Below are 15,533 nucleotides of genomic sequence, written 5' to 3'. Positions count from 1 at the left end.
GTGCACAGAGGCCTGGAAGCGTCTCTTCTTCCAGGCTCCAGCTGTGTCACCCTTCTGCTGCAACCTAGGACACAGGGGGGTGCTCACGGTGACAGAGCTGAGCCTGGCTCCCAGGTGTCCTGGCCTGGGGGCTCTCTCTCTCTCTCTCTCTCTCTCTCTCTCTCTCAATGATCTGCACCTGCACAGATCATTCCTGGACACACATTTCCTTTCTCCTGAAAACGTTAATCATCTCCTCCCAGAATCCACAGTGCAGGCTGGAGGAGGTGTTCTAGAACCTTCCTCAGCTCATGTCCCACCCTTCCCACTGCCTACTGGGGGTTTCCCAAGGCACAGAGAACAAAGCCCAAACTCTGCCCGGGGTCTTCGGAGCGTCACTGAGATAGCCGCTGCCTGCCTGTGTGCCTTCTTCTCCGTCAGCCTCCTGGCTCAGATCACTCTCTGACCCTGCAGTCCCCGATGAACTAACTCCTTTCCTGTCTCAGGACCTTTGTACATGCTCTTCCCTCTGGACTTTCTTCCAATCCGTTGTTCAAAAAGCCAACAACAGAAACATTAGCAACTTTCAGATATAGAAAGAAGTTGGGTTTTGGGTTTTTTTTTTTCTTATCAAATTCTAAATTGAAGTGCTAAGTATGTACCTGCTATGACAGGGGACAGTCACGTCCCTGACAGGCTGGTCTGTACAAGGCTGAGTGGAAACAGGGAGCTCCTTGTCACTCCCTGCTGCCCACCACCATTGCCCACTCTTCAGGGTCACCCCACCCCCACCCCAGCTTGCTCACAAATGCTCTCTGGCTGACCCTTGGTGTTAAAATGCTGCCCCCCATACCTCATGCCCCTCCCTGCCCGTTGGCAACCCACCCTCTCAACCCGGGCTCTGGGCAAGGGCAGCTGATGACCTTACGTTGTAATAGTTTGGGGCAGGGGTTTCAGACTTGACCACTTTCATGAAGCTTGGCAGCTGGAACATGCTGGAACAGGAATTGCTGAAGTCCTTCTTGGAAACCAACTCCGACCGGATGGTATATGCGTTTGCAGCAGGATTTTTAGAGATGACGGTGCCCAGCCGGGCACACTGAGGAAGAAGAGGAGAGTTAGCATTGCCAAGGGGCCCGGGGGCTGTGAAGGACAGGTCAACGGCTAAGGTCCCTGCCTCCAGGCCACTGTTATTTGATTGCTGGTTTGCTTGTTTGTCCGATTATTTGTTGAGACGGGGCCTCTGTCTGTAGCCCAAGTTGGCCTAGAGCTTACTGTATAGCCCAGGCTAGCCTCAGACTTGCAGCAGGCTAGCCTCAGACTTGCAGCCTTCCTCCCGCCTCACTTTGGGAGTGCCAGGGTGCTGGGCACGAGCCACCAGGCCCAACAAGTGAGTTTGTCCTTAAGAGGCGAGATCATAGCTAGTGCCAGTGGTAATCAGACTTCGAGCTCAGACGGCTCATTCTCGGGATTTACAAGTTCAGACCCGTTCTGACTTCTGTAAACTAACTCAAAGTATTCGTCACCTGTTTGGGACCTGGAGAGAATTATTTTCCCGGCATCTCATTTTCCCAGTGCCCCGTGCCCCACCACGATGCCCGCCTCATCAGCTGTGGGGTGACTCCTGGGACAGGAAAGGTGAGATGGCTCCCCATGGTGTTTTCAGGGAGCTGCTTCTGGGAGGGACAGGGAAGCTCAGAGACGACAGCTCACTCACGCCTCCCCTCCCTACTGTGTTCTCGCCAGGTAGAGGGGCGCACACATGTGGTTCAGAATCCGGGAGGCAGAGACAGGATGACTGAAAATTGGAGGCCAGCCTGAGTTATACAGTGAGACACTGTCTCAAAAATAAATAAATAAATAAATATCATCCAGAACAGCAGAAAATCACTGTATCAATAAAACCCTGAAACACTTATGTTTCAACAGAACCAATTCCAGCCCTTCCCAGAACGCACAGTAAAGTATTCTCAGTTCAAAAACAAACACGACCAGTGTTTGTCAGATGAATGGGGGCAAAAGCCATAGAAACTCGACGATAAAATCTCTTTCCCCTATGACAGCATGGCTGGTATTGGAGCCTGATAAAACAAGAAAGTTCCCATGGTTTTACCGTGAAATGCTTGGGAACACCGCATGGGGTTTCTCCACTCAGTGGAGGTCAATAACCGCACAGGCTCAGGGGCGGCTGAGCCACTGCCCCCGCCGCCTTTGAGGGGGCTGGCAGGGATGGCTCTCAACGGTGGTATGGGGGTAGGGGTTTCAGCAGAAGCAGGGCTGTGCTAGTCTGGATTCTGACCCAGGTTCAAACCCAAGCTCAAGTTGTGCTGCTCCCCAGTGTTCTGTCAGCAGCCTTTGGTTTTTGGCCAATCGGTTACCTAGAAACTCAGCTCTGCTACTGAAGTGGTGTGGGACCTACATGTTCAGTCAGGCAGTCTGTCTCCACCTGGTGACCAAGGTCAGACATGACGTTCAAAAGCTCGGCCCTAGAGAAATTGCGAGTGTTTCTTTCCCATCCTGGTATCTTTCTTGCCTTCAGAGACTTGTTACTTTTAAGTTTGAGGGTTGGGGTGGGGTGTTCTAAAAACTTCCCGGGGATGCCGAGTTCTCTGCGGCACCCGGATAGGATTGGTGCTAGCAGCACCCACTCCCCAGCCCTGCACCCTGCATTTACCTGCCAGGCCTATGGTCCCCACTCAGCCCCATGCTGGCATTCGAGAACTTCTCCCAACACATACTACTAACTCCGCTGTGCAGTGGTAACCCAGAGAGGCCACCAAAGTCCCCACCCATCTGCCTCATTTAGCTTCCTGGTCAGAGTCGTAGAGGATTCTAGAATAAAAACTCGGAGTGCCTTAATGAGGTGCTTTATACCATTTGAACTTTGAGGGATGACAAGTCTTCTCAAAAGGCTGGGCGTTGTCCCCCTGACAGTCATGAGGAAGTGTGTAGAATTTATAAGCCCATGGACATTTTGGGACGGCCTCACCCTAAGCACATACCTTCTGGGCTCTTACGATCTCTCTCTGAGGTGGGAGGATCCAAGTCTCGGGATCCAGGAGTGGGGAAAAGGCTCTCTGTCTCTCATTTAAGCTGGACAGTGTGGGGCTACAGTCAGGTATTACAAACCCTTAGGACCCCATCCCAAGAATAAAGGAACTCAAGCATTCACAAGTATAAAGCTGAGACTGCAGGGATGGCTCAGACATCCCAGCACTTCAGGAGAGGACTTGGGCTCTATCCCTGGCACCCACAAGCACCCTTGACCTATTACTCCAGTTTCTAGGGACCTGGTACCCTCTGCTGGCCTCTGCAGGTACTGCAACTCCTGTGTGCATTACTTTCATCCCCCTACTCAACACACCTAATTAAAAACAAGCCTTGTATTTAAAACAAGAACTATAAAGTCGAAGTCCATCCAGAGACTGTCCCACCTGGGGATCCATCCCAGATACAGTCACCAAACTCCGACACTATTTTGGATGCTAAGAAAGGCTTCCCTGATATCGCTGTCTCCTGAGAGGCTCTGCCAGAGACTTACAAATACAGAGGCAGATGCTCGCAGCCAACCCTGAGTACAGGGTCCTCCAGTGGAGGAGTTAGAGAAAGGACTGAAGGAGCTGAAGGGGTTTGCAACCTCATAGGAAGAACAACAGCGTCAACCAACCAGATCCTACCCCCAGAGCTCCCAGGAATTAAGCCACCAACCCAGAGCACATACACGCCTCCGGCTGCATATGCAACAGAGGACGTCCTTGTCAGGCATCAAGGTGGGGAGAGGTCCTTGGTCCTATAGATGTCCCATTGTAAGGGAAGCGAGGGTGGGGAGGTGGGAGTGCTTCTATGAGGGTGGAGGAACACCCTCATAGAAGCAGGGGGGATAGGAGAGGGGGTTTCTGGGAGAGGAGGAAACCAGGTAAAGGGATAACACTTGAAATGTAAATAAATTAAAATTAAGAGAGAGAGAGAGAGAAATATAAAGCTGACTTGACTCTTAGGGCCATCGAAGAGAGAAGCCCCCCCACTTCCTTCTGGGTCATTTTTTTAAGGGGTGAAAGGCCTGATTGGACTGTGTGACCCTCGGACCTTCTGAGCCTTCTCTCTTGGATAGCTGAAGCACTCAAAAGCCATGGCCAGTGAAGCCTGGCAGAGTCCTGGTCCACTGTGTCACTGATCTGGACCCTTCATGGTAGGGCGGGAGTGCGAGGTCTGACAGAGGAGTTCTCAGGGCGCTGTGGCAGTCTGAAGTGTGACTCGGGGCTGGCAGGGCTGGCGCCTGCTTGCTTACAATGTTCGGTAATGTCAAAGCCTTTCTCGCTGCTGCAATTTGTCCAGAGCCTCTGGGGAGTCTCTGAAGCAACTGGGAAGGGTGACGTGCTTGAGGTCACATTCGGGCTCCACAGCTGAGTCAGGATCGGGCCTCCAGGCCTGTGGCTGATGCTGGGGCATTGCAACACAGCGGCACCTTGATGGTTGCTTTGGGGGGGGGAGTCTTTCTCCTGACTCGGAGCTAAAGGCCTGGCTATCCTGTGACTTTGCTGAGGGCTCAGAGACCATGAGCCTTCACTCCAAAGTCAGTTTGCTCCTGAACATTCCCCACTGCCAGTCCAGTTCCCAGCCAGAGGTGGCTGCGTTTGGCCGGCCCTAAATGGTCCCTTTGTGTGAGATTAATGAGAAAACGACCCCTGGTGTCAGACATCGTGTGCACCTGTGTAAGACACTGTCGTAGCCTTTACAGGACAGGCAGGCACACGTAGTCTACGGATGTCAGTCTGGCCCTGCTGGCTCCACCTCAGGCAAGGCTCTGGCTTGGCTCTCCCCCGCCCCCCCCCCCATACTTCCCTTAAGGCTGAGGCTGTAGCTTAGTGGTTAGAGCCTTGAGTGCCATCCTCGGCATACACACCAAAACAGAAGGCAGAGCAGCAGCCTTTACCCACGTCAGCTCAGAGTCACAGCTGTTTCGTTTACATGCTTGACTGCAAGAATCCTCAACCAAGGTGGGGTCCCAGAAGGAGCGGGGGTCCCTGTATCTCAGGCCCAGTGTGTGTTCTCTTCCTTCACTCTTACTCTTACTCTCTCTCTCTCTCTCCTCTCTCCCTCCTTCTCTCTCTCTTCTTTCTCTCATGCACATGGACTGTGTGTTCTCTCTGTCTCTGTCTGTCTGTCGGCATGTCTGTCTGTCTCACTTGCTCTGTGAATCTGTCTCTCTGTGTCACTGTCTGGTCATCTCTGTCTCTTTGTGTGCACATGTGTGTGTGCCTCTCTCTCTCTCTCTCTCTCTCTCTCTCTCTCCTAGGAGGCAGTGATATCCACACCCTGAGTCCAGTATAGAGAATGTGGAGGTCAGAGGTCAGCTCTCTCCTACTGTGTGGCTCTCAGCAAACCAACTCTGGCCATCAGCTTTGGCAGCCCGTACCTCTTATCCTCTGAGCCATCAAACTGCCCCTAGGATGTTGTTGTTGTTGTTCATCCAAATTCCCAATGATTTGAACAACCCAGTTATATGAACAAGTGTTAAGACTCATTTTCCTTTCAGGGCGACACAGCAGTTTCCCCGGCATGCCTCAGAGCGTCAGGGAGACACCTGCTTCTCTCGCTGGACAACCAAGGCCTAGTTTCTCTTCCTCCCTCATCCACACACATCCACGGAGATGAACGGCGTAAGGTCACGGGGTCGGATTTACCTTTGTGAAATCGCAGGAAGTGGTTGCTGTCTCAATCAGGACAGGGATGTCTGGAGAGAAAGGAGCATGTGCCCAACGTGTCATTATGCAGTAAACAGGGGAATTACTGACCGGTCAACACCCTGGGGCTCTCACCGTGGAGGGGAAAGTGCAGGTTCCTCTCTTGGAGAGAGAGACACTGTTGAACACTGGAGACTGGTGGATGACGTTGTAGAACCCAGGGCCCGGGATGTCATCCTGAGGAGGACAAGAATGCAGTGTCACTGGGCACGGTGACTTCAACACGCTTCGCCCCCAGCCTTCAATCCATTAGTGCTAAGCCTCTCTCTAATCCTCCAGGGCTGGCTCCACCATGACAGGGGTGACAACCTTTCCCTGACTTGCCCAATCTCCACCTCAGTGACCAATGGGCAGGGCTGGAATTCTAACTCAGGTTGGGTCTCCAGAAGCCCTCGCTCTTTCCACAGAATTGCTGTCCTGAGTTCTAAGGTGACTCTGCTGTGGGGAGACTTTGTTTTTCCTGTCATTAGGGAAATGTTCTGGTGTGCTCGCCAGCCTTCGTGGACCGGGTCAGCCAAGCCTGAACTAAGGGGCGGGTGACCGATTTTACGGTAACCACACCCCACCTGAGTCAGTTCCTCCTGAGGCCTCTAAGAAGGGAAATTGGGGAGTGTTTCTGTTTATAAAGCAAAAGGAAACGAAAACAATCTTCATTCCAAACGAGGCCATCTTGAACTTGGAGACAAAATGAGGCGCCCATGGGGCCCAAGGGTAACTTGAAGCTGGGGTACTGGGGAGCAGTCAGCTGAAGCCGTGCTCAGAGCCAGCTCTGCTGCTGCTGCAAGCTATGTGAGCTTCCAGAAGCTTCCAGCCTCTTTCTGTGCTAGTTACTAAGGGGATGCCAGAGATGACAGAAGCCGGAGGAGCAAGTGACACAGAATGAGGAGAGATGTCATCATGGCGCGGAGCTTCCTGGGCCTGCCTGCTGCCGGGAGGGGAGCGCTTCAGCACTAATCCCATGTTCACCACCACCCAGTGAGGAAGGGATTACAGTCCCCGATTCACAGAGGAGGCACATGCAGATGACTTTGTCCAAAGTCCAAATGCTGACTACACGGTGTGTGCTCTCGGAACTGGGTCTGTCACCAAAGCCACCTAAAAAACCAGAAGCCAGGCATGTGGGGCCACAAGCAGTGAGCCCCAGATTTGAACCACTGGGCCCTGATTCCAGAGTTTGTTTGTTAGCACCACTCTGTAAGTCCAGATACATCCTGACTCTCCTGTCCTGGCCGCCTCGTCCGGCCAGGGAGCTTGATGTACCACTGGTACCTTCCAGAACTTCCCAATCTGGAGAGTGGGAACAGAGTGACTGGAGTTGATTATAAAGAAGAGAGGCAAAGCTGCTGTTAGCAGGATTTGGAACAGAAGTGTGGTGCACACACACACACACATGTACTCACATACACACCACACACATACACATACTCACACACACATACACTCACACACATCCTGACACATACACATACACACACTCACACACACATATACACTCACACACATACATACCACATACATATCCATACACACACAGGTGAGATATACATGCACACACACACATATGTACATTCACACACACATACACACTCATACATATACATACTACACACATACACACAAACACACAGGTGAGACACACACATATACACAATCACACACATACATACCATACACACATACACACACAGGTGAGACATACACATGCACATACACACACACACAGGTAAGACAAACACACACATATACATACACACACCAGTGAGACATACACACACATACACTCACACACACATATACACACTCAAACACACACCACACACACACAGGTAAGACACATACACAGGTTACACACACACACATATACACAAGTGAGACAAACACACACACATACATACGCACACACAGTTGAGACATACACTCACACACACACACACACACACACACACACACACACACACCTGAAGCAGGCAGTGAGAAGAAGAGCAGGGGACTCAGCCTCCCAGGCCAAGAGTCAGAAGCGAGACAACTGCAGGCAGGTCAGTTTCCCAGGGTGTGGTTTGCACACTCTCCCCAACAGCACACTGAGACTCCACAATGACTGTCTCACTGAGGAGATGGGGGTCAAAAGAGAGATGTCCTAATGTTGCACAAGGGGCAAAGACCTAGGCAGTCTCAGGATAGAGTCTTCCAACCACGGACACCCACTGCCTCTCGGGTGAGACTGTAAGGATGAAGGGAAAATCCTTCCCCAGGGCTGTGAATTGGAATGTCTGTTCTCAGTGCTGGTCAGCTTGATCTCCAGGAAGTCGCCACACTCACTGGGCTTTAGTTCCTTATCTATAAATCTAAGGTGCTGGGATCCTAGTGAGGCTCCAGGTCCCCATCTGCAGCAGGAGTTGTAGTGTTAGTAATTATACGGATGATGTATATATGTGTCACCTGCTTGTATGTATGTGAAACACGTGTGTGCCTATGGAGCGCCCGTGGACGCCAGAAGAAGGTATTGGGTCCTCTGGAACTGAAGATATAAACAGTTGTGAGCTGTCAGGTAGATGCTAGGAATTGAACCCAGGTCCTCTGCAAGAGCAAGTACTCTAACTGCTAAACTATCTCCCCAGACCCTGATATGTGACCTTAGAGGTACAAACAGTGGGCAAGGGAGACATCTCTCTAGCTCCCGGTCTATCTGCACACACCCACCTACTGCTCTGCCTCAACCTACCCAGTTAAATTAGAATCACAAACAACAGCTAGCTGTTTTTGCTTAAGTACAGCCCATGAAGTATTTGGGACATACTTATGCTAAAAATAATTACCTATTTGCAATTCCAATTGATCCAAGCACCTGTATTTGTCTTTGCTAAATCTGACAACTTTGCTGGACATCCATCCAAAGCAAACGGGAATAGGGGTGTCACTGTTTAGCCTGAGGGGATGAAATTTACTCTTGATGAGGGTCCAAGAGAGAATCTTTTGGGCCGAAGCATGCTGGAGCTGGCCTGTGAAGGGGGCCATTAAAATCCTCACCGAGGGGCTGGAGAGATGGCTCAGCGGTTAAGAGCACCGACTGCTCTGCCAGAGGTCTAAGTTCAATTCCCAACACCCACATGGTGGCTCACAACCATCTGTAATGGTATCTAATGCCCTCTTCTGGTGTGTCTGAAGAAAGTAATGGTGTATTCATATAAATAAATAAATCTTAAAAAAAAAAAAAACCTCACCGAGGTCATTGAACTCAGCCGTTGTAGGAATATTTACAGTGGAGGCTACAGCAGAGGGAAGAGCTTGATTAGCTTCTCACTGTTAGGTCACAAAACCACCAGAGGGACTCCACGGGCACAGAGAAAGAACAGGGGCCTTGGGAAGTTGCCGGAAGTTGGAACAGGACTCATCCATCCCCTCGGTCTCTTAGATGAGACACCTCAGAAGACAGAAAGAAAGAAAGAAAGAAAGAAAGAAAGAAAGAAAGAAAGAAAGAAAGAAAGAAAGAAAGAAAGAAAGAAAGAAAGAAAGAAAGAAAGGAAGGAAGGAAGGAAGGAAGGAAGGAAGGAAGGAAGGAGGGAGGGAAGGAAGGAAGGAAGGAAGAAAGAAAGGAAGGAAGGAAGAAAGGAAGAAAGAAAGGAAGAAAGGAAGAAAGAAAGAAAAGAGAAAAGACCCAGAATAGACTCGATTGCCCAGAGCCACAGGGCCAGGGCCATCTGTGGGCATGGGACTGAGCAAGCAATGGGTGGTAGGTGTGTCCCCTCCCCCTCTCGGCCAGCACACACTTGGGGTGACACTCGGTGGAGAAGCACTTAGAGCGCTCATTGGACTGACAGTCTCTGCAGGTGTCAGGGTGGCAGGTGACCCCTAACCACCCGACCTTGGGATGAGCCTGAAGAGGTCACGAGGGAGCCGGCATTCAGACCCTGGGCCTGGGCATCTTCCCAGGCCTGTGAGGAAGGTCTGACCGTAGAGCCTAGAGCGAGGCATGGCTTCCTATACCCTGTGGTTTCCATCTAATACCATCAATTCTGTCTGAGTTCCTCTGTAACCTTAAATAGTTTCACCACAATTTCAACCCTGGCTTCTGAGCGGAAGGGTAGGTCTCCGTACAACTACCAACTTAGTTGGCTCACTAGTTTGTTTCTGAAGTGCTTTTCTATATCCCAGGCTGAACTTCAACTCACTACGTAACCAAGGATGGCCTTGACTAAGGCTGCTGATTGTCCTGCCTTAGCTTCCTGGGTGCTAGAATTGCAGCACGGTCAGTTTCTACGAGCTACCTTATGGGTGCTGGGAATTGAACGCCGGTCTTGTACGAGGGCCACAGGTGCTCTAAACCACTGAGCCCTTTCTCCAGCCCTTTCACCCTGGAATCTAAGCAGCCCTCACTTAGAAGACAGTCCTACAAGCACGTGGTCATTCAAGTGGAAGGCATCAGGTTTGTCATCCGGCCATCAACACCACCATGAAGAGCTAATGTAGTGTAACATCCTAATTTTTAGGGAGAAGAACCAGATACAGGCGGTGCCCTTGCAACTGAGCTTGGGAAACTGAGTGTGACAGAGAAGAAGTTGAGTGACTTGACAGAGAAGGAAATGTCCAGTGGGCTCTGTCACCTACAGGCAAGTCTCCTCAAGAATGTTAAGTTAGCTACTCGTTTGTAACCAATTATAAAATCTTCTCCTAGCAATCCAAATGGCCAATTTAGACACAAGTCTGTGCTGGACCCTCACCGTCCCCGTGGTGAGATTTAAAACAAAAACAAAAACAAAAAAATCTGGCTGGTAGTGACACAAGCCTTTGATCCAAGCGCTTGGAAAGTAGAAGCAGGATTTCTGTGAGTTCCAGGCCAGCCTGGTCTACACAGAGCACGTGCCAGGAGGGCCAGGGCTACACAGAGAAACCCTGTCTCAAAACGAAAGCGTGAGGGGGACGCGTGAGCCATGGCTTGGAGGGCAGGGTTCAGAGGACAACCCAAAGGAGTCAGTCCTGGAAGTGGGTACCTTTAGCACGCCCCTCCCCCTTTAACAGACCCCTCCCCTTTAACAGGCCCCTCCCCCTTTAACAGGCCCCTCCCACCCCAGCCATCACACTGGCACCCCAGCAGTGGGATTCTTAGGGGAAATGTAAACTAGCTCTGCGGTTCAGCTGCAGCAAAGGTGAGTGCCAGCCTCGGAGGGTGCCACACTAAAGCAGGGCTAAGTGGGTCATTGCTCCAAGGTGAGTAGTTGGCCGGGCGTGGGCTCAGCACAGGGTGTGTGTGTGGCTCCTGTCTTAAGCAGGGGAGGTTTCAAATCTGTTGTTAACTCGCGTTGCCTCACTAAATTACTGGGTGATGCCGCGCAGGCGCATTGCTTCTCCGTGCTCATCCCCCTCCCCCCAAGGAGAAATGAGATGGGCACAGAGAACGGAAGGATCGGGTTTTCTGTAGCCAGGACAACGAGGGGGATTATATAACGCCTCGGTAATTACGCAATCCTAACTCTCATGTCGCCGACGAGGAAACCGTGGCCACAAAGGACAAGTGGCCGCTCTCAAGGCTCCTGGGTAGAGACAGGGAACACGGCGATCTCTGTAGAGATGCCATGCTTCTGCAAAAATAAAAATAAAAAATAAATGCTAGAGATGAAAGACTTCCCATCAAATGGATGCCACCACACCAGAAAATTTGGAACCAAACTTCTGAGCGGTTTCTGCCTGTGTCTGATGCTATCCCGCAGTTCTGGCTGGTGGCCGCGCTGGCACCCCTGGGCAGGAGACACGGGATTCCACGGGGCGCTTTCAGCTCCTGATCAGAGTCTTCAGAGCTTGCCAAGTCGGATGGCGCCCCGGCTAGGAACACTCATTGCCCTCCCTGGAGATCAGACTGTTTTGCCAAGGTCGGTCCAGAAGCTCGCTGACTTTCATCAACTAAATTTACAGCCTCGAAGGCCACAAAGGCGGGCGTGGCTCGGTGTGGAAACAGTGAGAGGTTTTGGAGTGAGCTGTGCCTGGGTTGAGGCCTAATTCTTTCGAAGTTGATTCAGCAAATATTTATTTAGAGCCTCTTATGTGGCAAACGCTGGGCTGTGTGACCCAGGGTGGGTCATCAGCCTCCCTAAGCCTCGGTTTCCTCTTATGTCAAATGAAGACACTAAACCCTTTCTTTCAGTATTGTTCTGGGGGAGCAGTGATACGATCTAAAAATGCTTTAACACGTACTAGGGATTGGCCGGCGACAGCTGCTATTCTTTTTCTTGGAAACTGAGCTGCAAACGCCCTGGACGTGGACTACGTACACAGTCATTAAAACGGATCAATGGGAACCCACACAGCAAGTGGGGAGAAAACCTGACAGCTAAAATACAGAGAAGCTAGAGAAGGGAAGGAAGGAAGGAAGGAAGGAAGGAAGAATATAAATGCCAGAGCAAATTCTCTTCCTGAGGAAAGACACCTGTGATTTTTAAGTGTGTGTGTGTGTGTGTGTGTGTGTGCGCTTCTTAGTGCCGGCTTCACAGAACCCTGAGGTAACCAGGTTGAAAGAACTAAATCTGCTCTATATAGTTCCAAGATCCAGCTCACAATGAAGAGCCTGGCTTGGGGCTGCGGGCCTCGCCAGGGCCCCTCACTGGCTACCTCACCCGTGTTCAGAGCCCAGGTTCTCCTGCCCCTCCCCCGCTGCCTTCTGGGGGAGGTCGGAGGATGACAGCCTCCTGCAGAGAGCCGCAGGGGGTAACGGGACGACCACTTCTTCAAAGGAATGCTACTGTCCCGGTCCTACTTAGAAGATAGAGGGATGGGGAGAAGACTCTAGGAATGCCTTGAGCTGCTACTGCCCCCTGCTGGTCAGAAAGGAGAAGCTCAAAGCCCAGGAATAAGTTAAATAAAGGCTTGTCAGCAAACACACAGATCTTTGCGCGGGTTGAAGATCTGGAGAAAAGGGGGTTGGATGGAGACAGCACAGGTATAGCATTACTTTTTAATCGCATCTATGTATTTATTTGTGGGTACATACCATGGCATAACGAGGAGGTCAAAGGGCAATTATTAACAGAGTTGGTTTCTCCCCATCAAGTGGGTTCAAGGCTAAGCCATCTTACTATACCTGGTAATATTAATCAGACACTATTTAAGGAACTTGTAAATAGGGGAGCTCATTACTAACACAATTATACATTTATTAGAGACTTGTTTTCTCACGTTATCTGAGGGAACTATGTAATTCCCTCTGATGGATCAGAGTGGGATGGTTTTTATCTTCTGCTATATATACATAGGTGTGGAAGATTCTCTATTTTTATTCTTTTCAAAATAAAGATGACTTTGCCTACAGAGGCAGATTTCAATTCAGGTAGGCAGGTGGCCAAGGAAGGGGGACGTTGAATACAAAGCTAGCTGGGTTACACAGCAAGACCCCGAGTTTATGTGCTTGTTTCCAAAACACATAAAAGCCTGAGGTAACCCCCCAACACAACAAATAAGTCAATCAATTAATCTAAAGTCAGTCAATGAGATTCAGGCTAGTTCTTACCGTACTGGCAGTGTGCTCCTCGGAGGACGGTCCAGCCCCTTGGGTGACACTGCCCTCTGCTGTTCATAGACAAACACAACAGCGAAAATCCAAGCAAAGAAGTTTGAAGGCAACTGTCATTTACCTTTTTGCTATAAAATCTCCTGGCTTGGCTGTTAAATCCCTTTTTTTCTGATTCTGGAATTACTGTCGTCCTGTATCTATACGGAATGGAGGATTGAGTTGGGTATGCAGCGGTAAAACCTAGACAACAACAGAAAGCCCTCTGTCAGCGCTGGACTGCCAATGTTGGCTCAAAGCAACCGATAGGAAAACTGTGGAGTCATCCTAGGCTGGGAATGTAGCTCAGTTGGTAGACAGCGCACGCGCAGGCCCTGGGTCTGTCCCCAGCACCACAGAGACCTAGGTGTGGTGCTCACACCTGTATTTGCTGTGGTCAGATAGTGGAGGCAGGGGGATTAGAAAGCTAAGGTCACCTTTGGCTACATATTAAGTACAAGACCAGGCTGGAATATATAAGACACTGTTTCAAACATAAACAACCAAATGAATAGTTATCTTAGTGAGCAAACAAAGGCGAACTCAAAATAGGCATTCCCTCCCCGGGGACCGTGCCGTGAGAGGCAGGGAGACTGTCTGCCCATCTTTGTCACTCAAGAAAGATACAACCTTTCCTGTTGTTTTGTGTTTTCTCTTGGATGTTGGCTAGAGCCAGAGGATGCTTATATTGGTCAGTTTGAGACGTCCTTACTCTTTCTCCACAGCCCCCTTTCCCCCTGTGGCTGTCTGGGGACACCCTGTGGCTGTCTGGGGACACCCTGTGGCTGTCTGGGGACACCCTGTGGTTGTCTGAACTCCACCGCCAGTGTGGCGCTTTCTCCCTTCTCCTGGCAGCTGTTTAGATGTACACCTTTTCTGCTCTGCTTTCTTTTCTTTTTCTTTTCTCTTTAAATCTCTAATAAAACTGTCCTCTTTGAATTAAAAACAAACATTCAGTACAGGGTCAAAGGCTGGTTCAGTGGGGCAAGGGCTTTCTTGCCAAGAATTCAGTCCCCAAGATCTCCATGGTAGAAGGAGGGAACTAATCCCCAAGGGTTGTTCTGTGTCTTCCACATGGGCTCCGTAGCATGCAGGTACAAAATAAATAAGTATAATTTTGGAAAATTAAAATAGAGACTGAAGAGATGGCTCCAAGGTTAAGAGCACTGGCTGCCTTTCCAGAGAACCCAGGTTCAATTCCCAGCACCCACACAGCAGCTCACAACCATCTGTAACTAAAATTCCAGGGGACTCCAAAACCCTCTCCTGGCCTCCTCAACCACTGCATGCACATGGTGTGCAGACCTAAAAATATAAAAATAAAATAAATGTTTTAAAATTAAAATATTCAATACAAAGAGTGAACAAATAAAAAATAGGCAGATAGGGCAGACAGTAAATCACAAACCGACAGACTTACACTTAACACAGTCATAACCACATTAAATGTTAATGGGCTACACATTCCAGTTAAAAGATAGGGATTGTCAGATTGGTTAAGAAGAAAATGACTCAACTGCATGCAGCCTACAAAAAGACACATTTCAACTACAGAGAGAGGAAAAACAAGTAAAAAGAACAGAAACTTGCAATAAGAACTTAGTTGTCAGAAATAAAGCAAGCAAGACCTGTTACACATTTAAAACTGAAGAACACGGTTCTGGATAGACATATAAAAATAGCGTGTTGGTTTTTGCTGTTGTTGAAGGGACAAGCCCCCTCCCTTCCCATTCATGCTTTCTAATGGTTTCTTCCCATCTTCATACTGGAGTCAGCAAGCCATGGGATGCACTCCCAAGGGATGGACTTGAGGCTAGTGCCAGGATTTACTAACAGCTGCGCCTGCGCTCTCAGGTACTGGAGCGGACATGTTATAAGTTAAATTTACCTTTCTGAACATGCTTGTTAGGTTTGCCAAGGTCTTCTCTCAGGAGAATGTTGTCCGCGTTAGCAAATTTCTGGGACATGTTCCGTCTGTTTGAGGAGAACCACAGCCTCACGTCCTTCTAAAAACCTGAAATAAGATAGGGCATTTGCAGGGGCCATTTTACCCTGCGGGTGGCTCGGTGCTAATGGTGGGTTAGGTTGAGAGATTTTGTGGAGCAGAAGTCTACCAACTGCTGAGATGCCCCAGGTTTCAAGCACACAGCAGTGCCAGAATTAAGGAGGCCACCCAAGGTCACCATCACTGCTGGACATGGCTGTGGAGGCTTTAGATCTTATTTTCATTATTAATTTAGTTTGGCGGAGATATAATTTACATACAGTACAATTCA

General features: G+C 49.8%; 1 protein-coding gene across 1 annotated transcript in view; it reads right to left on the bottom strand.

The window, feature by feature from the left end:
* The window catches only part of Stpg1 (sperm tail PG-rich repeat containing 1), a 34,594-nt gene extending 19,370 nt beyond the window's left edge, over positions 1-15,224 (bottom strand). The window contains exons 1-4 of the mRNA XM_052175699.1: positions 15,146-15,224; positions 13,343-13,461; positions 5,799-5,900; positions 908-1,078 (exon numbers count right to left, since the gene is read on the bottom strand). Of these exons, the coding sequence (XP_052031659.1) occupies positions 908-1,078; positions 5,799-5,900; positions 13,343-13,461; positions 15,146-15,224 (471 nt within the window). The remainder of the gene's footprint in view (positions 1-907; positions 1,079-5,798; positions 5,901-13,342; positions 13,462-15,145) is intronic.
* Positions 15,225-15,533: the final 309 nt, after the last annotated feature.

Source organism: Apodemus sylvaticus, chromosome 3, assembly GCF_947179515.1.
Source record: "Apodemus sylvaticus chromosome 3, mApoSyl1.1, whole genome shotgun sequence".
Classification (NCBI taxonomy): Eukaryota; Metazoa; Chordata; class Mammalia; order Rodentia; family Muridae; genus Apodemus; species Apodemus sylvaticus.
This window is presented reverse-complemented; position numbering and strand designations above follow the sequence as displayed.